At 39.9% G+C, this 24,926-nt stretch overlaps 4 protein-coding genes across 8 annotated transcripts; 2 read left to right on the top strand and 2 right to left on the bottom strand.

Moving 5' to 3' along the window:
- Positions 1 to 4,533: 4,533 nt before the first annotated feature.
- Positions 4,534 to 10,125, top strand: slc1a6 (solute carrier family 1 member 6). Of its 2 annotated transcripts, XM_042704838.1 has the most exons (9): positions 4,534 to 5,108; positions 5,365 to 5,502; positions 5,780 to 5,987; positions 6,082 to 6,124; positions 6,304 to 6,614; positions 6,900 to 7,133; positions 7,335 to 7,529; positions 7,777 to 7,911; positions 8,237 to 10,125. In XM_042704838.1, the coding sequence occupies exons 1-9, from the start codon at positions 4,805 to 4,807 to the stop codon at positions 8,433 to 8,435; spliced, it is 1,767 nt and encodes a 588-aa protein (XP_042560772.1). In that variant the 5' UTR covers positions 4,534 to 4,804; the 3' UTR covers positions 8,436 to 10,125. The 2 variants fall into 2 exon arrangements, with proteins under 2 accessions (XP_042560772.1, XP_042560771.1); XM_042704837.1 differs by having other exon boundaries at positions 6,900 to 7,529.
- A 722-nt stretch (positions 10,126 to 10,847) lies between these two features.
- Positions 10,848 to 13,519, bottom strand: ccl44 (chemokine (C-C motif) ligand 44). The gene is made up of 4 exons (XM_042704839.1): positions 13,383 to 13,519; positions 12,305 to 12,434; positions 11,852 to 11,999; positions 10,848 to 11,345 (listed from the first exon to the last, which is right to left on the bottom strand). The coding sequence occupies exons 1-4, from the start codon at positions 13,441 to 13,443 to the stop codon at positions 11,337 to 11,339; spliced, it is 348 nt and encodes a 115-aa protein (XP_042560773.1). The 5' UTR covers positions 13,444 to 13,519; the 3' UTR covers positions 10,848 to 11,336.
- A 2,929-nt stretch (positions 13,520 to 16,448) lies between these two features.
- Positions 16,449 to 18,070, bottom strand: pole4 (polymerase (DNA-directed), epsilon 4, accessory subunit). Its single transcript, XM_042704848.1, has 4 exons — positions 17,705 to 18,070; positions 17,384 to 17,468; positions 17,223 to 17,264; positions 16,449 to 17,101 (listed from the first exon to the last, which is right to left on the bottom strand). Exons 1-4 carry the CDS (start codon positions 17,957 to 17,959, stop codon positions 17,088 to 17,090), a joined length of 396 nt encoding a protein of 131 aa, XP_042560782.1. The 5' UTR covers positions 17,960 to 18,070; the 3' UTR covers positions 16,449 to 17,087.
- An 875-nt stretch (positions 18,071 to 18,945) lies between these two features.
- On the top strand, positions 18,946 to 24,555 carry LOC122130188 (serine/threonine-protein kinase NIM1). 4 transcript variants are annotated; one of them, XM_042704835.1, is made up of 5 exons: positions 18,949 to 19,049; positions 19,598 to 19,671; positions 20,654 to 20,947; positions 21,446 to 21,714; positions 22,188 to 24,555. In XM_042704835.1, the coding sequence occupies exons 3-5, from the start codon at positions 20,680 to 20,682 to the stop codon at positions 22,935 to 22,937; spliced, it is 1,287 nt and encodes a 428-aa protein (XP_042560769.1). In that variant the 5' UTR covers positions 18,949 to 19,049; positions 19,598 to 19,671; positions 20,654 to 20,679; the 3' UTR covers positions 22,938 to 24,555. The 4 variants fall into 4 exon arrangements, with proteins under 4 accessions (XP_042560767.1, XP_042560769.1, XP_042560768.1 ...); XM_042704833.1 differs by lacking the exon at positions 19,598 to 19,671 and having other exon boundaries at positions 18,946 to 19,049; XM_042704834.1 differs by lacking the exons at positions 18,949 to 19,049; positions 19,598 to 19,671 and adding an exon at positions 20,231 to 20,426.
- Positions 24,556 to 24,926: the final 371 nt, after the last annotated feature.

The raw sequence follows: 24,926 nt of genomic DNA, 5'->3' as shown, positions 1-24,926 counted from the left end.
AGGTTGCATTGTTTGGCTGCCTAAATAAGGGGAACCATGCTTCATTCCACTTGCTTAAACAGAGAGGCAGGTCTACATGAGCACTCACGCTTATTTTCAAGAAAAAACAAATATATAGAACAGTAATTTAATAAATATTTTTTGGAAAAGAACAGAAACTTAGGATGGAACCTGTGAAACGTCACTTCGTCACTAACCTTTTAAAGTTAGTCTTTAGATGTTAATGCAATTCTATTCTATTCTATGAATGTTACTGTTGGCCTATAGTGTATATGTTTGTTTTTTTTGTGTTTGCCACAAACAAATTTGTAGGACAAATAGGCAAAAGAAAAACATTTTGTTTTGTGTAGATCAACTGTACATCTTTTCAACAAATGATCATTGTTTTACGCATTGTTAATTTGAAGTTATGTAATAAAATATCAACAACAGCGTTACATATATTCAAAAAATATAAGCATGTTTCACATTTGCATCAGAAATGAAAACCCAGTATTGCATTTTAACTTTATTTACCTGGACTAGGGACTGGATTAAACTATGAAACATATTTCCCTCATCAATATATGAGTTGTAATTTCATAATCCGTGTAACCTTTACAAATGCATGTGTACACTATGGATTTTGTTAGAAGGCAAGCACATAATTATCATGTCTAAATGCAGCTCATACATGGTTTACACCTCCCACACATTGGCAGAGTAATTTTGTTTCCATAGTGATGGAATCTGCTGTTATCTCAGAGTTTCTTTATGCACTGTAAAATATAATTTCAGTTGTAGATTATTGTGCTAGCTTTTCTGAAAATATGTGTCCCATTTTTCAAAATTGTATTTTTTGCTTTTGCATTGTAATTGAGTTTTTAAAAACCTGTTTTGTTTGTCTACAGCATCATAGTTTTACTTTAAGCGCAAAAAGTGTATTTTACATTTTGATGTAATAAAAAAGAAGCCCATATAACTGCCTTGTACAATTGTTCTGTAGCCTATTATTCCTCTTGTACGTTTGACGCTGTATATGCCTGTTATCAGCTGTAATATGCTGTAGCTGTCACAAGCTTACGATCTAGAGAGCATGTCGAGTACAGCATTTCTTCAGCATCTCAACAAACAATGTGGAAGCAAAACTAAGTCAAATGTAAGCAATCAATCAATTTGAACAAGTATTCAAAGTAGGCCATCAGTAGGCAAAGTAAGTAAAACCCATCCAGAACTGTGTTTACAATTGACATTTCCCTTATCCTTGTGAAGCTTCTCCACTTTAATGCACATTTGTCATTATGATCATATGATCAAAGTGAGTTCTTTCCTATATCCTCTCGCTATTTAACCTCTCTGATGACTATAGTCTTGCAAGTGCCTCTGTGTGTGTGTGTGTGTGTGTGCGTGTGTGTGTGCATGCGTGCGTGCGTGCGTGCGTGCGGGCGGGCGTGCGTGCGTGCGTGTTTGTATGTGAGGGGAAGAGATGAATATACCTGCTTAATCACTGTTGCAAGGGCAGTAGAAATTGTGAAGCACCACACCATACAGTATATCATGCAGAGAGCTTGATGCAGCTTTGCATGTCCCCCTTTAGTTGTTTCAACTCCTCACTTGCCATATCCAGCTCCATCTGCTGCTCCAGCTGGCTCTTGTCAAGAGGTGGCTCAAAATCTAAATTAAAATCAGTGTCACCATCATAGTCTGAAATCCCAAATTGCTGAAATAGTGAAATGGATTAGTTATAGCCTCAGGATTACAACAGGTCTCAATGAAAAACCAACACAAAACTCAGGCAATGACGTAATTGAATAGTATTAATTGTGTGCCTTGCTTTGTCTTGGGCATTTTTACATTTGCTTTTCCTCAAACTTTCTAGTGTAGGCTGCACTAAATCTGGCAAATAGGCCAATTTCATATTTTGCACTCGAGAATGATTTTTTTGTCAGTTATTACAGTAAAAAAAGGAGTGCTTGTATGTTCTGTATGCTAGCACACTATATAAAAATGTATGTTCATGAAACTGATAATGTGAAACAGTATATATTTTCTTAGATTGCAAACAGTTGTTTTGTTAAGCTTAGTTATTGTACCATTGTATCCATACTGGGGGAGGCTGACTGCAAAGGGCCTAAGACTGTGTAGGTGTACGAGTGGGTAGAGAGGCGATGAAGGTCAGTAATATGTGTATCCCTTGAGCTACTCTAACAAGACCCTAAGCAATTGGAAGAAGGCAGGTTGTCATGGTAATATCAGCACCACATATGTAATCTGCATTTTTCTACTACTTCCAAGAAAACCATTAAATCTGCACACATAAAGGCCTGCAAAAGAAAATGTAGTTTCACACCAATGATGTCAAACAGACAAAAGTTTATTAGGCTATAGGAAAACTATATGCTGAATTTGCCTATAGCAAAACACAATCCGTCACCATCATAATATATCAGCAGAACACCTCCTACATTTAGCGGGACGCTGTTGAGAGCAGTTTTTTTTCTGATAGGCAGCAGGTGGCTTTTCTTCTCGCCTGAAGAATCCTTAACCTATCCTTCCCACGCAGACCTCTGTTCGCGTTTGAGGCGGGTTTTCGTCATATAAATTTCATTGGGAGAATGAGGGAAAGCGCTTTTCCTCAATAACGTCTCACGAGGAAGTCGAAAAGGCAGACTTTATAATCTACTTTACATCAGTAGCTAGCCTACTTATATCTCGGGTGAGAAATACGCTCTGAACTTGTTGAAGCGCGGCAGATGACAAAGGGGGTATGTGGTATTTTTCTTGAGGGGGTCGTTTTCTTAGATTGGTTTCATAATTTAATAACGTTCCTCATTGTTATATGGTGCCTAAATTAAATCTTGATAACTGTGTTTTTACCTCGTTGACTTTGGTTGTGTTAAGCCTATAGCCATTAGGCTAGGCTACTTATAAAAGTGTTGTTCATTTTTCTTGTATTTTCTGTCCTGGAAACTTGTGTTCAAAGTCTTTGCATTGTCTGTTGCATTAGCCTACTATAAAAGTGGTGCCTTTTTTATTTACACCACAGCTCTGTCTTGAACCATAATGCAGTTTATATTCTGCAGAATAACTGAAAGGATGTTCACGGAGACTCAGAATGACTGACCATCACTTTACGAGTAGTGACAATTAGGAATTTTCGCGACAGGACTGCCAATAGCCTAAGTAGTATCCATTCTCAGCATCTGTTCTCAGTAGGGGATGGGACAGCTTTTGTAGGCGGGTGACGGTGGTGGGGGAGACTTCTGAAGGTCAGGACAGAGAGGTGATAGTCTCACATGAGGTCCCCAAAGTATTGCCTTGGTAGTACAGGTGCTACACATGCCTGGTCTGGTCATAGTAGCCTAAACAGTGTCATCATGAGTGGTGAGTACAGACTCTTTGCAACGTAATGGGTGGTGTTTAGTGGTGTGTTAATAAGGATTTGGCTTGGACAGCTGTGTAAGGTGGCTTTCGTGTGTTAGTCTGAATAGAAGCACTTGCAGTTTTAAGGCTGTTGTACTGAGCTTGTTTTATGATGAAACATATTTTTTCCCCACAATGAATTCAAACATTTAAATGTATTTGTATTATATGTTATTGACATATTTCATAACTAATGTCAAACAATGTATGTAGGTATATATGTAGGGTGCATATGTGTCTTAGATTTTTGGGTGGTAAATTGAATTAAAGTTAAAGAAAGACCAGATACTGATCATCACAACAGTGCTTCCTAGCAGTACCCTGTTGCATTTGACAATCATTCATCTGTGTTAACACACACTAAAGTGCTCTCATACAAGCACGCTCTGCTGTTAATAGTGCTTTTTTCTTTGGAGGGGGAACTGAGGAGACCACAGCTGACTGAAGTACAGTGGTCTCCAGTGGGCTCTCATGCAGCATTAATACCCCTCCGCTGGGTGTCTGAAACAGAATTGGCAATGACCAGCACACCAGAGAAACACATGCTGCATGAATAATTGGCACCTCTGCTCTGAACAGCAGGCTGCACAGAGGCATGAGTTACTCAGCTGTTTACAGGACTGGAGTCACAAATATGCAAACAGTCAATTGAAAACCATCAAGTCGAGCAGGCATGAAGACAGGATTTTTAGAGAAACTGAGAATCTCTATATATAGACCATTCTACCATATTATATACATACACCATTAGATAGTGTATACAGCATTCTGTATTTATTAATTTACATAATGGAGAGCCTCTCATTGCCACTTAGGGTGTATATGCAGTAAATTACATGGTAAATGGTGCAAAGATGTATGCGGAAAGATCATTACTATGTATGGATATTCACATAGGGGTTATTTTAACCTCACATGGATATCGTGACCACTTCTATCAGATGAAGAGAAACTCACTTACATGCTCTTTCCATGCTCCCTGTGGTAAAATATTACAGCTGTATTTAGCAATTTAAAGATATTTCATAGACAGACAAAGTACTGAGCATAGCACACAGCTAATTATCTGGTGGATTTTTTGATGAATGACTAGTAGTTCTGAGTAGTGCTACTCGTCCATCACTCCTCAGAGGATTAAACTGGTATAAAGGGATAGAAGCAAAACATAGAATTAGTAACAAAATAAAACACTTCAGACACATTTAAGCTACAGCTAAAGTCATCAAAAATAAGGAAATTAAAAAAAGATATAAGAAAAAGTTTTGCATCTTGATTGGACATCTAAGTTAAATATTAGTTAACAAAATCCTTGCAATAGCTCAAAATAATATATATGTCAAGGTAAGTCAATACAGTCTTATTAATGCCTCTCAGTAGCCCACAGTTATTGTAGAGACATGTAATGTACTTGTCATATCTCATATCATATTTATTTGCCCCCTCAGTTTCCCATGAAACCTGCCTCCTGGACCAGGTCCTGGAGCTGATTATGAATGAGAAGCCTCCGACCAGCACCAGCCTATTTCTACACGAGGACTCAGACAAGCCTGAGCGCTCGGAGCGAGGCCTACGCCACCTGCGCAAGGCTCTACAGAAACGTGCCTCAGGTGCCCGCAACAGGATGTGTTCCATCACCAGAGAGAGCGCCAGGGCCTTCCTGCGCCGCAACACCTTTGTGCTCTTCACCGTGGCTGCAGTGGCACTAGGTGCGTTATACACATGTACACACATAATAATCCCTTTAGCGAAGTAATAAATGACTTGCATTTGCGTCATTGTAAAGTCAGTATGCATACAGCTAAAACAATTATATATAATGTAAATGTTACCCTCGAGATACCTATACTGTCTTTCAGTGTCATATCAAACATAATCAACTAACTAATGCATTTTCATTCAAGAGTGATTGTGAATATACCCTCTGACCATGTAGGTTGCGTTTGTCTCGAAATCTCTGTGCAGGTGTTGTGCTGGGATTCTCCCTGCGTCCATACAAGCTGTCCATCAGGGAGATCAAGTACTTCTCATTCCCTGGAGAGCTTCTGATGCGGATGCTCCAGATGCTGGTCTTGCCCCTTATCATCTCCAGCCTGGTCACAGGTTCACAAACATTGTTCCCTAAATTCAACATCACAATCGTGTTAATATTTTGTTTTCCATACACAGTATGAGCACATTTAATGACGTTCTTTTCTACTTCATGTGCTTTGAACCCTCTTTTTGAGGTGAACAGTTATAGATATCATGTAAGATATCATCTTATATCGTGTGTCATTCCTCATCTTCTACAAATGTTATTTGTGGCTCTACTCCCTTTTGCTGTGTAATAAATGAGTGTCTCTCTCATGAGTTGTATATATTGTGTTAACTCTTCCAGGCATATCCGCTCTTGACAGCAAAGCCTCGGGGAAGATGGGAGCGCGGGCTGTTGTGTATTACATGGTTACGACCTTAATTGCTGTTTTCATTGGAATTGTTATTGTGGTCGTCATAAGACCTGGGAAAGGCAACAGGGATCGTCCAGTGTCATCTAGTGGCAACATTGAGCCAGTGCAGGCAGCAGATGCCTTTTTGGACCTCATCAGGTGTGTCAGGCAGTCTGTCATATGTATCTAAGTGAGATTTATGTGAAAAGTTAATTGAGGTGAAGTTAATTGTTTGTCCATTTTTTTTCTGCAGGAATATGTTCCCTCCAAACTTGGTGGAAGCTTGCTTTAAGCAGGTACAGAAACATTATAACTAATGCTAGCTAAGTGAACCATCTGTATTCTTATCATCCAGTGTAAAAGAAATGCAATGAAGATTCATGAATCATTGGTAAATGCACTTTGTAGCATCCTGTAATTAAAATGAAGTGAGTCTTTCCTACCTTCATTACCGTAATCTTTTCCAACTCTGTAGTACAAGACACATTACAAGAAACTGATCTCCACAAAGAACGTCACTGTTCCAGTCAACATGACAGATTCCAACATCACTATCACTGACCTCCATGCCAACTTCAGCGTAGTCCTTCAGACCATTCAGGAGACAGTGGAGGAGATGGTGCCCATGGGAGGCTCCTCCAACGGGGTCAACGCCCTGGGCCTGGTCGTGTTCTCCATGTGCTTCGGCTTGGTGATCGGGAGCATGAAACAGCAGGGACAGGCTCTGCGCGAATTCTTTGACTGCCTCAACAATGCTATTATGCGCCTAGTGGCCATCATCATCTGGTTAGTGTTAAGTGTTGGAGAGTCAAGCCAACACATTTTGTTGAATATTCATCATCCATATATGCCAATCAAAGTCATGTTGCCTGTCTTAGCTTGACACTGTCCCGATGCTGCATAGGCATGTCAGACATTCATTCAGTAATATTTTGACTAGTCCAGCATGTTTTTCTGCCTTTTGGACCTAGATCTTACAGTACATTAATGTGAGGCTGTCGGCTAGTTCATATACACAACATGAATTGTATGCAGGGGAATACAATGGTAATTGCCACTCATGTCTGTCAGGTATGCCCCTGTGGGAATCCTTTTCCTCATCGCTGGGAAGATTATTGAGATGAAGGACCTGGTTCAGATGGGGGGGCAGCTGGGAATGTACACCATGTCTGTGATTGTGGGGCTGCTCATCCACGGCCTCTTCGTCCTGCCGCTGCTCTACTTCCTGGTGACGAGGAAGAACCCGTTTGTCTTCATCTCCGGGCTGCTGCAGGCGCTGATCACTGCTCTGGGAACCTCGTCCAGGTGGGAAACTCAGTCAGTCAGGTGCCTCTGCTGTAGATGCTATAATTCACGGAGCATCTTAGACATTTTAGGCTCCATGAACTCTAGCTTTGGTCACACTTTACAGTGTGCACTGAGCACTAAGCTCTTTAGCCTCTCCACAATATTTGTGTCCAGAAGAAACCTCCCTTACACAATTCCTGCTCCCTCTTTTCCTGTCAGTTCGGCGACTCTCCCGATCACCTTCCGTTGCCTGGAGGAGAACAATCATGTGGATAAACGAGTGACACGCTTTGTGTTGCCTGTGGGTGCCACCATCAACATGGATGGCACTGCACTGTATGAAGCAGTGGCAGCCATATTTATTGCACAAGTTAATGACATGGATCTCGACTTTGGCCAGATTCTCACCATCAGGTATTTGAAATAGAAAATACACATACTAAAAATACATTTAAAGTGAAATGCAAACTGGTCATTTTATTATTTAGCCTGCATAGTGGTATTTATGCATATATTACAGCTTTTTGCTTTAGTAGTACTTTTTACATGTGGTAAAAAATGATTGATAATCAATGCATTCTACATTGTCTTGGATGTATTACTGATGTAGTTCTCCAAACAGCCTGTTTTTAATCATTTAAATGATGGGACTCTCTTCCAGTATCACAGCAACGGCTGCCAGCATTGGAGCAGCAGGCATCCCTCAAGCTGGCCTGGTAACCATGGTGATTGTATTGACATCGGTGGGACTGCCCACAGAGGATATAACGTTGATTATTGCTGTGGATTGGTTCTTGTAAGTCAACCTAAATGTCACATTGAGGCAGAGAGCTGCAACAAAAATGTTCCTTGAAAGGTTATCAGTGCATAACGTAGCTGTGTGTCAAAATGGTGGGGCCTTTAACTCCACCAAAGAGCATTCATACACCATGTGTAATGGTGACATACATGAATAGTTTTGTTAGCAAGGAGTGATGAAAACAGACTGTGTAGGACCCATTTTGGGAAGAGATCATTTTTTTAATGGTTCAATAGGTCAGTTGTGTATAGACATGCTAGCAGACTGTTTTAAAGATGGAGTTATTGGTAGTTGTGACTTACTAAATGCTGTTCATGTGCAGGGACCGTCTCAGAACCACCACCAACGTCCTAGGAGACTCCATAGGGGCCGGAATCATTGAGCACCTTTCACGGAAGGAGCTCCAGACCCAGGACATAGAAATCGGGAACTCGGTGATCGAGGAAAATGAGAAACCTTACCAGCTCATCTCCCAGGAAAATGATACCGCAAAGCAGCATAACAGTGAGACCACCATGTGAACGCAAGGGAGGGGAGAGACATCTTCACAGTTAGGACACCTGCCCCCTTAATAGTTCTGATTGAAGATGAGAGACTTGTTGTTATGGGGAACATGACAGCATAACAATAGAATGGCAAAGTAGGTTGAGAGGCTCACACCATAGAACCAGAAGCAGACAAAATAATTTTCCATCAGTGTTATTTCTATGGATGAAACACCCATTTAAGACCAGTATATGTTTGTTTTTTTCTGGTTTATTTATTCCCAACCCCATATTTATCTGGATTTGGAAAACAAATAGTCCCACAGTGGATACTAGTATGCTTGTAAACCTTTTGTCCTTGATATAAATCTACCTCTATGCTAATTATTATTTGCTTATTATTTAGATATGTAAAAAAACTGCAGTTATTATAGTTGTCTGTTGTGTATTTTCAACAGTCCAGCAATGGCCAAAAGTGAAATGGTGCTTTTACTATAAAGGCAAAAACAACAACAATTACACTTAAAACTGGAAGTGTAGATGCCTTTATTTTTGCCTTCTAATGCAAATTTCCTTTGTACCCCTTGAAATGGTTGAAAGTAACAGAGCTATCATTTGATGTAGTGGTAATCTACGGCACGTGGCTTGTTGCTAAAGGCCAGAGTCTGCCTTTTAAAGGCCAAACTGCCTAAGTAGAGCTTGTATATGACCATAGTTTGAACTTATTAGGAGTAAGACTTTCTTTGAGTTATTTTAGTTTAGATGTGCTTTTTTTTTTTTTTAAATGGACTGTTCCGTTATTATAGTTAAACTGTTTTAGTAAATCAATGTTTATTTCAACCTTTGACATTTTACTGTTAAGCACTGATATTAAAAGGTTTGTGTTCCAATCATAGGCATGTGATTGAATGTGAAAGCATTTGTGATGTTTGATTTGGAAAGAATCCTAGTGAAGGCTAATTACATTTTTTTTTACCCTTGTGTTTGTTGTTGGAAGGGTAATTTAACCTAGATGTGAAAGTAGTTTAAATGGTTTCAGTTATTGACTGTTGATTTCTTGAACAAACACAAATTACCAAGGCATTCTGATGCCATGTTTACAAAAGTAGACACAACTACTCTGGGTGTCCACAAGTGCTTGTAGTACTACCATTGGGTAGATGTACAGTTCTTTTAATTTCTGATGGTATTTGTGTTGAATGTAAGTATTATTTTGTTATTCATATCCACTGCAATACCTGAATGTAAGAGCTCAGGAACTGTGAGTGGCGTGACAATCCACACCACCATGTGGGCACTCAGACAACTGCCCCGATCCTGAGGGAGGTATGTGAATGTCTTTGTCTTCATAATTCCTTTTGCTTTGTAAGTGTAAGATGCCATCGTTTATTTTTTTAAGTTTTAAAACGTTTCTTGGCCAGAATATACCCGACTCGATGTGTGCCACAAAATTCCACCAGGGCTAAGAAACATTTGGCAATACACTTGGTAGATTAAATTATGACTTTATCTGTTCTAGATTAGACGCCACATGCACAAATGCATACATTGTTAAGGGGATTGCACATATTTTGGGGAAAGGGAGGGTGTTGTTGGGACCACATGCTGTTCTCATTTTTGTTGTGAGAGGACTTCTTTTTCTGTCATAGTTGGTTGTGGCAGTGGAATACATTTTTACATTCAGAATGGTGTGTGATAGATGTTTCCAAATAAATGTCAGAAAAATTAAGAACTGTTTCTTTGTAATGAAACTGTTTGTGTTTTGGCCAATGTGTATTACATTCTCGGACTGTAGTGATGTTACCTAGGATGTGTGTGATACTCACATTCCTCGCATACCACATGGACCGTATAGCCTCGTTTAAGCCATGACTACAACTACACCTGTGCTTTCTACAGCTTAGATTACAACATATTAAGTTTCCTAAGTAAACCAACTTTTAAAATACTTTTCTGCACGCTTCACAGACTTGCAAGGCCAAGATAGATATCATAGTGGTTTGATCTAAATGGCATTAAAATTAAACCCTGTTCAATAGGAATGTTTGCAAGGGAGAATGCAACAGCACTGTCAAAACAGCTAAATGAAAATGCAGTCTTATATACGTGAAAAATGTAAATAGCGTATGTCTGGGCCACTGTGCATGCTACAGGCACCTCACACTTGCATGTGAGGAGAATATATATAGAGCACAACATGGATGGACATGCCATCTTAATGACTATTTCACTTCACAACATGGGTGGACATGTCATCTTAATGACGATTTCACTTCACAAACCTGGCCTAAAAGAAAATGTCAGCAAACATTTCCAAACATGATAGCTGTTGCATTATCCCAGGCAATCACAATTATAGACTTTATCTTAAAACTGTATATCTTAAAACTAAATGTTCAATGCTTAATGCACTAGTGATTACTTCTGAAGTCAGGAACAATTATGTTATTTTCCGATATTAAGAACAAGTAAACTTTAATTATGAAGACAAATGACATTTCAGTCACACACACAAAGAATAACATTTGGTATACAGTATAAAATATAGCAATACATATAACAGGAAATGCGAGCACAGAACACTTTAAAGGTTACATTTTTATATAAATGATTATCTTTCGTGTTTAACAGTCATGTGTCAGCCATATATGTTATTGTTTAAACAAGAGCAAGTCCACCTCCCTAACTCTGATTTAGCATGTAACTGCCAAAGATCATTGATCAGTTTCAGATACAGATATTTCAGAAGCATACTTTGGCATAGTCAGCAACAGTAAATTCGAAAGACATTCCACTACATATCAAAACCTCTCCAAAATATCAAAGTGTTTGGTAATGGAAGCTCTGCATCTACTGTACCTCTAAGCAGTTAGCAATGATCAATGCAGTCTGGAGACCCAGAGGACTGCTCTGAGGAATGGTTCATATTGTAGGCATTTATTTTGGCTACGGGGAGAGAAACATAAAAAAAAAAATGTCAATGGAAACATGTTTGTACTAATGTTTGCACATTAATGGTACAGTTCTATCATGTGAAACAGTGGTGGGAGGCATGCTATTGTTGCACTGACAGAAGAAAGGCTATATATATATATGCCATCATTGGCAAACATCTCTATTAACACCTCTTCATGTGATGGCTGGTGTGGACAATGTGCAACTAATTAGATTCATAGATAAACAATGCACACACACAAACACACACACACACACACACACACACACACACACACACACACACACACACACACACACACACACACACACACACACACACCACACACACACACACACACAGACACACACACACACACACACACACACACACACACACACACACACACACACACACACACACACACACTGAGTGATATCTCAGTCTTTCCAGTGACTGTGCAGGTTTGGAATGCTCATGCAGCCGGAGTGATGCTGGGATCATAAATGTCACCTACCTCAGCCATGACGGGCAGATTCATGTGTGGGTGGAGCCACATCGTTTTGTGCGCCTTCACCGCCTGCCTTTGCCTCAGTTTCCGTAGTAACCTCTGCACTTTGCGGTCCCTCGGGTCGGCACACTTCACTGCCCTCTTGGTGTACAATCTGTTCACATTTCACAGCAGAGAACATGTCAGAAGTTGACATAGTCTATGAAACTTCGTTTTAATCAAAAGAAATACAACAAAAGGGGATCTGTTCACAGTATCCTCAAGAATGTATGTAACTTAGGCATGTCCCCATAAAACTGGGCAGGAAACATTCCTCCACAAACTATTTGAGGCACTGGACGCAATTAGCAAGTAGAGCTTTTTCAATAATGAGATCTGAAATAGATAGCGATGCCTTGGGGCATTCATTGGAATATTTTCCATGTCTGGTGATGGCTCCTGGATGCTTGGAATACTTGCATGACTGCTTGTATGCTGCAGTCTGGGCCTTCTGTCTGCTCCTCAAACCTCAGCACGTCTTTGGTCCGCACTTTCCCTTGGGAGTACTGCATGCAACACTGCACATCCCGCTGCATCTGGACACCCTTCCCTGTCCAAAAAGAAACAGGGATACTTGAATATGTGTTATTGTTCTCTACAATATTGATGACAGGTTCTAAATGACTACACACACACACACAGACAAACACAGACACACACACACACACACACACACACACACACACACACACACACACACAGACACACACACACACACACACACACACACACACACACACACACACACACACACACACACACACACACACACACACACACACACACACACCTCTATTCATGTACATAATAATGTCCATGGAATCCAATTACTCCACTGTAAGCATGCAGATAACAGTTCCTGGAGGGGCTGCAGTTAGACTCCATCATGCAGAATTCCAAAGCTTCGGGTTACACTTTTAGAATGCAGTTTGTGAAAAGACTTCATTTTGAAAAAACTACCCCTCCAGAGACATGGGTACCTAGCTCTGCATTCTAATGTTTCAATTTCCCTTCGCATGATGATACACTGAAACATTAAGCACAGTACCAAGTGTTTAAGCATCTAAACAAGCTCTCATTTGAAATACATGTTTCCCCGTTTTACTCTTATGTTTGCATCCCCTAGTGTCCATGCTGGCAGCATGTTGGCCTGTGTCCCTCTCTCCATCTCTCTCAGTCTGTCTCTCTCTCGCTCTCTTTCCTCCTGTGTCCCTCTCTCCATCTCTCTCAGTCTGTCTCTCTCGCTCTCTCTCCTCCTGTGTCCCTCTCTCCATCTCTCTCAGTCTGTCTCTCTCGCTCTCTTTCCTCCTGTGTCCCTCTCTCCATCTCTCTCAGTCTGTCTCTCTCGCTCTCTCTCCTCCTGTGTCCCTCTCTCCATCTCTCAGTCTATCTCTCTCGCTCTCTTTCCTCCTGCAGCCTCACATCGCCATCACACTAACGCAAACTCAAACAGCAGCAGGGTGCAAGCTCACGGCACACAAGGGCAACGTTGCCTTACCTTCCAGGGAGCCAAAGGATAGCACAGTAAGGCAAATCACGGCTGCACTCTGCAAATACATGGTGAGCCTGGGAGGAATTAATCCGCTGCGTTACGTTTCTCGTGCTCTGTCTTTTATTTCTCCTGTCTCCCTCCCTCCCTCGTGCTCTGTTTTCCTCCCTCCCTCCCTCCTTCCCTCCTTCCTTCTCTCTCTCTCTTTCTCTTTCTTTTTTTCTCTCTCTCTCTCTCTCTCTCTCTCTTGCACGAGCTCTCATTCTCTCACCCTCACTCTCTCATACACATACTAACACACCCACATGCTCCTTCACTCTCTTCTCCAACCCACTGAGTCTTCTGGTGATTCCTGTGTGTTTGCTGTGTTTACACCACACCTCTAGAGAATTTTCTGCAGAGAGACCATAAAAAGTCTAATATGAACAAAACTGCAGGACCTCATTTTTTCCCATCTACTTGCAAAGTAAAGAGACCATGTACCTAGAGGGCCCGAACCAAAATACACTACAGAATTCACAAGAACCCTTAACAAGCTCTTCAGCTCAAAACACTGTGAATGTCTGTGGTTAAACTGCAAGAAACTTAAAACATGAGAGCCAATATCTGATGTAGGTGTTAAATAATGAAAATAACTGTTGAATCTGATCATCTGAGATCACCTCAGGGTAACTTGGCTCGCAGATTTCTGTCTGGGCACCTTAACCACAAACTTAATGAGGATATTTATGGTTTACTTTCAGTGCATTTCATAAGCTTACTCAAAATGTGCTCTTAGATATCACTTAAATGTGAAATTGCTTCATTTGTCAGTGACATTCAGTAACATAAAAAAAAAGGCACACATACACAAAGCAGAAGACTTTGCTCACCTGATGAAGAGCTGAAATATTCCTAAAACACAAAATTGGCATTTACACTTTTATTATAAAAAGAAATATTTTAAATTGTGACACTATGCCTTTCCTTTTGGACTTAAACCTTTGGGTATTAACTCTTTTCCAGACTATGTACACTAGATCATAACTAAAGGATATAATAATGGTGCAATTCCTATTGCCAAGTGCCAAGCATGTTTTGCCTACAGAAAAATTGCAATTGCATTGCAGCAAAATATTTGCTTTAATGCATGGGACACAATATTTACATTATAGAGCAGTTACGGTGTACTGTAATCCGTTGGTGATTTTTTTACATACCTGAAGTCGTGAAATTGAAAATATGTAGTCTATGTTTTGGCAGGGCGGGGTGGGGGGTATGGAATTCATCCCTAAAAAATCAGGATGGAACTTTTCAGCTGCAAAAACATACCATCCCCATGACTTCAATGTGCTCACAAGCCAAGCACATATCCTGCATATCTTTTTGACGATTAAGAGCTCACCAAAAGGCTGCACAGACATAAGCATGCCCACAACTACTGAATGAAAATGACTCCTCCACTGATCTTCTGTGTTCCAGCGAGGGCAGAGACTGTGTGGGATGAAACAGGTAACTCTAGACTCCCAGAGCAATGTTCATAATTAATCAACAGTTGTCTCTGAAAATGAGACAAAACGACTAACAGGTGTCTTCCGTATGCTTGAACAATATTGTTGAAAACTGAACATACCATGTGTTCAGTGACATATTCAAGGCCACGTAATGAAGATCCTAACAGAAGTATTATTCCAGCTGGGAGCAAAACTGGAAGCAGAATAGCCAGAAGGAAATAATAGTTCATATTAATTTGGTCGCCTGATGGCCCTAATCATCATTACCTTCCACAAATACTGGCCTAAGTAGTGGGAGATGTCATGAAAACTATTTTATAGCACACAACCGAAAACGAAAAGGTAGGCATCACTGTCTACAGCCTACTTTCAAACCATGTTCATATTTATTCTATATAATTATACTTCACCTTTATCCATCACTTTTATCAATTTACTGTTAATTGTCACTAAGTCTGAGCATAATGTACGTGTCAATGAGTATGACAATGCAAACAATGGGAAAATGTATCAGTTGTGCATAAAGACTTACTGGCTCTGAATGAATATCTTGTGGTAAGGAGAGAGCAGTAATAAGCGCAAGCACAAGTGGCATTCAAATTCCATTTCCAAACAACCAATGTTATTGTCTTCAGCAAATGTAAAGGCTTTACCTGTAAAAAGCAAATGAATGTTCACAAGCACTATAAACGAGATTAAGCCATCTAGGAGGGCTGTGACTATATGCCCTTTTGTTGACATGAAATGTTCGTTTTGTAGTTATGTATCCAGAAATACCTTGACTGAATACCTTTCGCATTTCAGGCCTGAGTTCATTTCCTTTACAGGGCATTGTCCATATTTGGGAACCACCTGTGTGGGATGTTCTGTTTATAAGTTTTTCTTTGCTCTGGACATGATTTATTCTAATCTTCAGTAAAGCACTGCTCAGCTTTTTCCTCCCCAGTGCACGATGTGTTCACAGTGGCACAGTGAATGGAGTCGTAAGGCTTATAGCCTGAACACAAAGTAATGGATATTTGGGAAACGAAAAAGAAAAGAAAAAGGAGATTCCCTTTAGTCTTCTGCCTGGAGCGCAGAAGACGTTTCCTGTCAACAACCATCCACTTATATCATGTCATGTTTTTTACAGTGTTTTAGAATTTACTATGTTCTTCTACATACTTTACTTATATAAATTCACTTTTAATGAATATAAAATAAGCATCTCTGGTCATAAAGTGTTCTGTAAAGCATAGGTTTAAACCATCTGACATTTAGGAAAGCCCTGCATATACTCCATACACAAATGATACCTACAGCCATACTGTGAGATGCATCTTAGCTTACAATGTGTATATAACATATGAACGTGTGCATCATGTACCTCTTCAAAACAAATAGGCCTATCACAAATTACATTGAATGCCATTAATTTGCACTCTAAACATCTACCCAACTGTGCCAAATTCATAAGGATCTCCATAATGCTCCATAACACAGTCCCTCGCTGCTCTGAAATGATCACTCATATACCTTCCTCAAATCATTACAATTCTAAAGAAGACATTACGTAAATTGAGAACACAATACAACACTCCTGTACAATATAAGGTGCTCATGATTTATTGGGAATGATGGCTAGATGGGAATTATAATAGAAAATATATACCATGTTTTTACCCAGCAATGTCACGGATTGCATATGTGAAAAAACTATGGATTTGATCTCACCAATTCCATCTCACTTTTGGTACTCATCTTTTGACACAATCTATAAAAGATTTGAGACCTGAAAGTTCTCATAAATAGCTGACAACTTATAAGTCCTGTCATCTTCCATTTCTCCACCCCGTTTGAGACGGAAGACCACAATACCAACAGTTAATCAGTTGTACTTCAAGTAACAGAACAGGCAATTTTTGACTAGGCTTACTTGGATCCAGTTCATTGAGCTGAAGCTGATACAATTGTTGTAATTTAAGTGGAACTGAACATCAGCTACATAACAAATAGGGGGTGTAAAGTTGTATATTTATAAAAGTTTATTTAAAAAAAAGATCATTATACGTTTCATAATATGTACAAGAGACTTACACCTGTAAATATAAATGTGACACTAATGGATGATTTTGGGCACAACCATGAGGGGTAGTCCTGGATGATCGTTCTCAGTCCAATAGATCAAAACACAGCGAAGTGTATCGAGTGTGTTTTCAATGCTGCTCTCCATCTGCAAAATTCAATCCAAGGTACCTTAAATCAAGACAAAGACAAAGGCTAAATGATAATTCATTCCAAACTGTAGGCTCCTTGTATTATATTAGTGTGTATTATTGATTATTACAGTTTGTAGTAAATCCATGTTTGAACTTACCTTCAAGAAACGCAAATTCATCAATAGCCTCAATAGCATTATCTGTAAAGTGGGAATTTTTAAAACACAGCCAAGGTCAAGGAAATCAATCAATCATGGATTGGCACATTATCCACACTAAGCCCATTTTCACGGCAAAATCGAATGGGCTGTGAGCTCACCTAGGTCTTTCCTTTGCAGCGTTTTCCGCTTTCCCTGTTGAGCATACACCAGTGCATCCTTAGCAATCATTTCCACAAAAAGTTCCTGTTGAGAATAGGGCAGTAACAATTTAAACACATGATTCCAACTTAGATAGTTTGTGTGACAGATATAACTTTACGATCAATGCCATTAACAGTACGCAGATGCAGCATAGTTTGGCAGACGATATTTCAAATTATCTTGAAATTGTAACTTAATCCAGAGCATGTTTGATTAATTTAGGATAGTTAGCTAATGTTATCATACTAGCAAGCGGGGTAGCTAACTAGCTTACGTACTGTAGCCTTCGCAATGATGAAAACAGACTCTTGACTAGCCAGCGTGACGTCCGGGTCAGCTTTCATGAGAGCTTTTATCCGAGCCAAAGGTAATTTCGCCAAGCGACTCTGGGGAGCAGTTGTGGCACCCGTTTGCTGTGAATTTTCCTCGTCTCCATCTGTTCCCCGAGGTTCATCTTCAACTACACGGTCGGGGTCAGAGTCTGCACCCTGTGCAGGTCCAAGAGTTGCCGCCATTCTACGCTGACAAAACATGTGATGACGACAGACGTGTTTCAGTCGTAAATTCCTGCTTCACCCATTACAAATTGGAACGTAAATGGCGTAAAGTATGGTCGTGAATCACACTTCGCGTTGTTTCCCCTCCACCGCCAAACTCTTTAAAAACAGAGGAGGTGTGGCTAATTGAATGTATCACAATGTGACGAGGCACGGATTGCGTGGTTAAGAATTCTACATCACCTGCCTTGTTATATAAGGTAGCCTATATATAATGGACGGAGGAAGATATCGCAGACGTGGGAACTCTCTTCTGTCTCTTGTTGAAAAGATTTGGCTTTTTCTTGCCAAAATGATTTATTGACTATATCATACCAAGTAGCCTAGCATATATTTTCATTTTTTTTGCTACCAACCTCAAAAGTAGCCTACTTGTGAATTTATAATGAAAATGGAACGTTATAACAATGGGGGAATACAGTGTTTCCAAATATTTCTGTGCATTTGTGCATATTGTTGTTGTTGCAGGTCTTTAGGGCTTTTTTATTATTTTATTTTCCTGTCCTAGTAACATTTAAACTAATGAAACTTTCAACATACTTTCAAAGAAAGCAAACATCTCAGACTCATTTTAAATCTGCATGCCCCCTTCAGATTACAACTGTTAAACTGTTGCACATCCTCTAAATCCATCCTGTTTCCTCAAAATGTGGCTATATGGTTGGTCAAACTTATCAGACTAACAGCGGAACACCAATTCTACCGTGGAGGGGGAAAAAAACACTCAAAGAAATGCTTAATCAATATATATAAACCTTGCTAATTTGTTTATGGCATGTAATATGGTTGCAAAATTATAAAATGCAATTTGCATTTAAAAATGGAAAAGCACTAAATCACTGTTACTAAGTATACCCTCTGTGTTGCATATACACCGCAAGCTTGTTAGTGCTTTAGCAGCACTTCTATGGCTCCATTGTAGGGTGGGGCCCTGTCCGGTAGATATTAATAAGTGTGCCTAATTGGATTAAGCAGCGGTGATCTTGAGAGCTCTCGCAGACTAAGACACAGCACTTAGTGCACGCCAACTGCCTCTAGCAGAGGATGAAAGATCCACAGTCTTCAGGTACTGTAACCTATTCCTTTTTAGCTGTTGTGAAGTTTAGGGGATAGTTTTATGTAGAAAATGTTGTTGGTTATGAGGCAATTGAGGAAATTGATTGTTGTTGGTATGTGTTATTACCATCACGCCTGATAGATATTAAGTGGTGTGGTCATTGCTGAATGAAATTTGAATCCTCATTTCTATAAACTTTGCCTGTTTAGATTATTAAGCAACAGATCAATAAATACGTTCTGGACTTAATAAGCTACTTTGTGAAATTTGTTAACATTATAGGACTATCATTGTAGAATTTAGCCCATGGAAACAGTCATTTAAAAAGGTGACCACTAGTGCTAACATTATCATTCACATGCATTATCTTGACATGATTGAATCATCTCACTAAACGTCACCATACTATACACTATACACTTGCATCATGGTTACATTTGCAACCTGTGCATGTAACACATGATGTTACAGGCAGTAGATAGTTAATGCTTACATGTACTGATAAGAGTATTTTAAGTTCATATTTGTGTTTGAATGTATTTCATTTTGTATGTCAGGTGTCTGGCCTTGTCTAGCCAAATGTGCAAAAATGCTATTGCTAACCTCACCAAGAATGAACTGGCACTTTGAAGTAAGGAATTGATTTCTTCCAACCATGCTGAATGTAGTTCAGAGGATTTCCTTTCCTGTATTTTTAGAGTCTTGACCTGAACTGTTGTGCAATCCTGGTCAGTCATGTTGTCCTGTCCTACCACTGATGTTCAGAAACAAATTGCCTGCAAAAGAAACATTGGAGTGTGGAACTGTAAGGTGTTTCCATGCAGACTTTAAGACGATAATTCTGAGAAAATATGCAATGTTTTTATTAGGTCCTGAACATTATATAATATGGCCCATTGCCTAACTAAATATATGGTTACTGTGTTCCAGGTGGTGATATGTATTAGATTACAATGAATCAATGCAATGATTCAATGTTCTACACCGACTCACAGATGTCTTTTTTGTCACCCCTTATGACTAGTGTTAGCATTCAGAGGCTACATCCTAAGAAATATATTATCTATTTGTCTTCATTAAGGTTATTCTGACCAGTTGAAAATGATACAATTCCTTGAACTACTGCAAACATTGGTCATATCTATAACTGCCACCGTTGACCAGGTCGCCTCTGGTCGCCTCAGGCCGTGTCATCCTGCAGCAGCCTCTCTGAACCCTAATCCCACCCTACATCTGTTGCTGCTGTGTACAGTCTGTTCCCATCGGTTCAGGTCATTAGTGTCTGTGGCTGGGCGTAAGCTGATGAGACATCTGAGGAGAAAGAGTGTATGCTACCCCTAGAGTTTAAACTATAACTGTTCCTTTGATTCACTTGAATGGAGAGGGGTGAGGCACACGTTTTCTTTAGGAATATTGGGCAAGGACTATTGTTCTTGTAATAATGATTCAGAACTTTGAATGTCTTACGTAGCTTAAAGTTAATACAGTTAATGTATGTACAATGTCAAAGTAGTGCTAAAAACAATCAAGGACTGGCATAAAGTGTTGGCTATATTTTATGGTTTACTGTGTGCCAGTTCCAGTGCTTAAATGCTCATGCTTTGTTTCCGCAGGTCTAAAAACGAATAGAACATGGTCAATGCTGCAGCAAGGGAAGAAGAAGACTAAAGAGGACATGGTGGCGAGCAACGCCAAGCCTGCACCAGTCCAGAAGCCACCGCCACTAACTGCAGAACAGAGGATGAAGCAAACTCCTATTGAGAGGGTCATCTATGACATGGCCCACAACGAGAGGGTGGTGAACGACCTCATTCTGGGCCGAAGGATATCATTCTACGAGCTCCGAGGGGAAGTGGGAACAGGGAATTTTTCCCATGTCAAATTAGGAATTCATGCCCTAACAAAAGGTGAGTAAGATCTATTAATATTTATACTTTATGCAATAATCATTTATGCAAAAAGTAGAACACACCATACACATATAAATAATAATGGGAGAGTGTTGCAAAAAGAATGTGTTCTCTTGGTTCACTTTACCACAAAGTCTTTGACAAGATACAGTAGAGCATTTTGAATGTAGATGCCAAAAACGAAGAGGTGGTCCTCTGGAATAAATAGTTCCTAATCACCTTAAACCCTCAGGACCCCCTTGGGTGTATGCTGTTATGTCTGATAGATCTCTTTCATTTGTTTTGTGGAACAGTTTGGATGCCTGTGGGAAATCAGAAAAGATGTGGGGGGTATCTGGTTTATTCAGATATTTTAGGCACACATTTTTTAGACTTAAATGAGACTAAGGGGAAGCTTCAAATTATTTTGGTCCTGCTGCCGTGACTGACCTCCCCATGCGCTCCCTATCATCCTTCTCCTATCCTCTTTCTCCACACTCCCCTGTCTCCATACAGAAAGGGTCGCCGTCAAGATTATTGACAAGCATCGTCTGGACAAGAAGTCACAGTCTTTGTTTTCCTCCGAGATTCTGTGCATGGATAAGCTGTCACACCCCAACATTGTGCGCCTGTACGAGGTGCTGGAGACGAAGAAGCGCCTGTACTTGGCCATGGAGTACGGCAGTGGTGGGGATCTCTACACAAGGATCAGCACCAGGGGGCGCCTGTCAGATCTTGAGAGCAAGATGGTGTTTGCACAGATCATTTCAGCCATCCAGCACATGGTTAGCAGTCCTCTCCTCAGTATGTGTGCACTGTGGTCGTCGGATCTGGCTCAAGGCCATATTCATAACATAGTACATTAATATTGAAATGTAATATTACATTCCAGCATTTGGCAGATGATTTTGTACTGGGCACAGAATTCCCCAAACTGCCCTAATCAATCAAATTATTTCCTTTATTCTAATGTAAATGGTTTGTCATTTAGAATACGTAAAATGGGTAAATAATCATATTTGGGTAAAAAATGGTAAAAATGGGTAAATAATAAATATTTCATATTTATTTTCTATCATATAGACTGATAGAATAGTGTCACAGCAATAACTATGCTCTACATGCCCCATGAAGAAATAAACGACTGCCTTGTTAAATCTGTATATGTGTCCTACTAGCTCTGAATCATGTGACATGTAGTTTTTATGATTATATAGTGTACATAACCTTTATGCGCTCTCATTGTTTGTATCCACAGCATGAGAACAACATTGTCCACAGGGACCTGAAAGCAGAAAACATATTCTACACCACAAGCTTCTGTATCAAAGTGGGCGACTTTGGCTTCAGCACTGTGACCAGCCCCTCAGAGACCCTCACCACATTCTGTGGCTCGCCGCCATACGCAGCCCCAGAGCTCTTCAAAGAGAAAGGCTACATCGGCCAATACGTGGACATATGGGCTATGGGTGTCCTACTGTTCTTCATGGTGACGGCGAGCATGCCCTTCGGAGCTGACAACCTGAGCCGACTGAAACGGATAATCTTAACCGGTGCTTATGCGCTCCCGAGTCACGTGCCTGATCCCTGTCAGCTGGTCATCAAAGGGATGCTCCGGCAGGTCCCCAATGATCGCTCCTCCATCTCCCAAATAATGTGCAGTACCTGGCTTACTGGGATCGAGTACCCAAAATCGTATCCCATGGTCAGTCTCACCCCAGCGCACCTTGTGGACACGGCCAACACTCTGACTGTGGAGGAAAAGGAGGTGAAATCCGCACTGTCTGAACTCGGCATCACAGGGGCCCACTTGCAGAACAACAACTGCGCTGACTCTCACAGCCCGATCTCGGGAACCTACCGCATCATGCTGCACCGTGTTCAAAAGAGGAGGTCTGTGGAAGCGGTGGGCTACGCGTCTTTGGAACCTGACGAATTCCAAACCAAAATGTCTTGGATAGATTCGGCGAAGAAACATCATCCAACTTCTGTCTGTGCTATCCTGTAGGCCTCTTTCCTCTCATATCTATTGCAATATTTTCATACTTCAGCTACCTGTGAAAACAAGCAGATATGGCAATTATTAAGGTTACTGTAAGTTTAAGTGTGTGTTTGTATTTCACACAACTGAATACAGGACTCTCTAGTCTCTGCAAACCTCTTTTTGTCAAGAGTTTTGAACGATGGGTAAACAGTACCATCTGGTACTTGCATTGGTGTACAGGTGTGCACTGGAAAAGGAAATACGTTTGTAGGTCACTGGAAGAATGTTCAGGAACAGGTACCATATCTAACTAAATAACCATTAACCAGTAATACATTAATTGTATTTATCTTAATATTCCATTCAGGTTTAGTCAAATCAATTAGTCAGTGTAATGTTTAACAATAGGGTATGGACAGACACTGATGCAAAGGATTACAGATTTAGAATATTTTAATCCTAAGGAAAGGAATCTGACATCACAGTATTGTAATCTGAAAAGAAACACCAAGACATTAGTTCTTAGAACAAAAGATTCCATATTTTTGTCAGATGGGCTTAATGCGGACCCCATCCGTGTTTGTCATTCTACAAATCGCATTAAAAGACAAGGGCAATACACCCCTTTATAAGTTTATTGCATAAGGGCCAGAGCACTAATGCAAAACAAAGAGCTTTACACAGTCAGGTATTTCTGTCCTGCTTTGTGTTTATTTGTATAGTCCATGAACTATGCAAGAACTTTACTCAGGGGGACTGGAATTTTTTTAATATTATTTATATATTTTCTATGTTTTTTTTTTTATAATTACTGCATTTTTGAGGGTTTGTTAGGTGAAAAATATAAATTTCATTCAGTAGGCCTATGTCTATATTCAGTTTGGTGTTTTAACACAGCATAAAGCAAATTGAGCTAATTTGTATTAATGTTGTGTATTTGTGTTGGAAGCATTTTCTATTTCAATTTAAACTGTATCTAAAGCATTATTTCAGGTTTTACCGCAACAAATTGATGAAATTATACGTTGTAATGTGTGGCATTTTGAAGAGCACTTTATTCTCCTAATTCTTTTACGTGATTTAGTGGTTTGTGCTTGTTCCTTCACGGTTCCTTCTCTTTTTTCCCTTTTCATTTGTGGGGGGAAAAAACCCATCATTCCATTCCTGTTGAGACGTGAGAACCAGCTTAATATTCAGTGAAAAAGACATGATAGACTGAATTACAGTGCCACAAATCTCTGCCAAGAGAGTCCTTGTCAACGGTAATTTCTTGCATTTCGCAATGTGCATCCCACCTGAAAATAGGACTTCATCTTGACAGTTCTTGTTCAAACAGAGTTGCATCACACCATGTCACTGGGTCTTTGTGTTCGACTACTGTGAATGTGATTATAGGTAATAAAACGCTGGTATGCAGGTATATTCTTCTTGTCAGCCAAGCAAATCAAAAGATACATGCTGAATCATAGCTTGAAATCCCATTGTATGGTCATCAGCAGTTGTTAACTTTATGTGAGCAGCGCACTGTATACCACACTGAAATATTCCTTCTTAAAAATTAAACATTCAAAAAAATCATTGGACTATACTTTTGTGAAAAACTGGATAATATTTTAATAAACAAATTGTTATTTTCAAACCATCCAGTCTCTCAATTCAAACACTTTCAAATGGTTGTCATGGCTTTGCTACTTTGTTTAGAAATGACTCGTTGTTTCATCAAAAACAACCTCCAGTTGTCCGTGCCATGTTTTGAGATGAACTGTTCTTGGCAAAGGTACAGTACATATCTGAGTGTAGTTTCATCTGCATTGTAGCATGAATATCATCAATGAGCATGAACAGAATGTGAAAATAAAACTTACACATAAGAGAACTATCTTGTAATATAACACTTTTGGGGTAAATCACTGTGACACTGAACAGGAATGAGCACGTTCAGAAATAGCTGGAAATGAAAGACAATATAATTCATCAAGCATGCGTCCTCAAGACTGCCTGGCGCACAAATGT

This window comes from Clupea harengus, unplaced genomic scaffold, assembly GCF_900700415.2.
Source record: "Clupea harengus unplaced genomic scaffold, Ch_v2.0.2, whole genome shotgun sequence".
In the NCBI taxonomy this organism is placed as follows: Eukaryota; Metazoa; Chordata; class Actinopteri; order Clupeiformes; family Clupeidae; genus Clupea; species Clupea harengus.
This window is presented reverse-complemented; position numbering and strand designations above follow the sequence as displayed.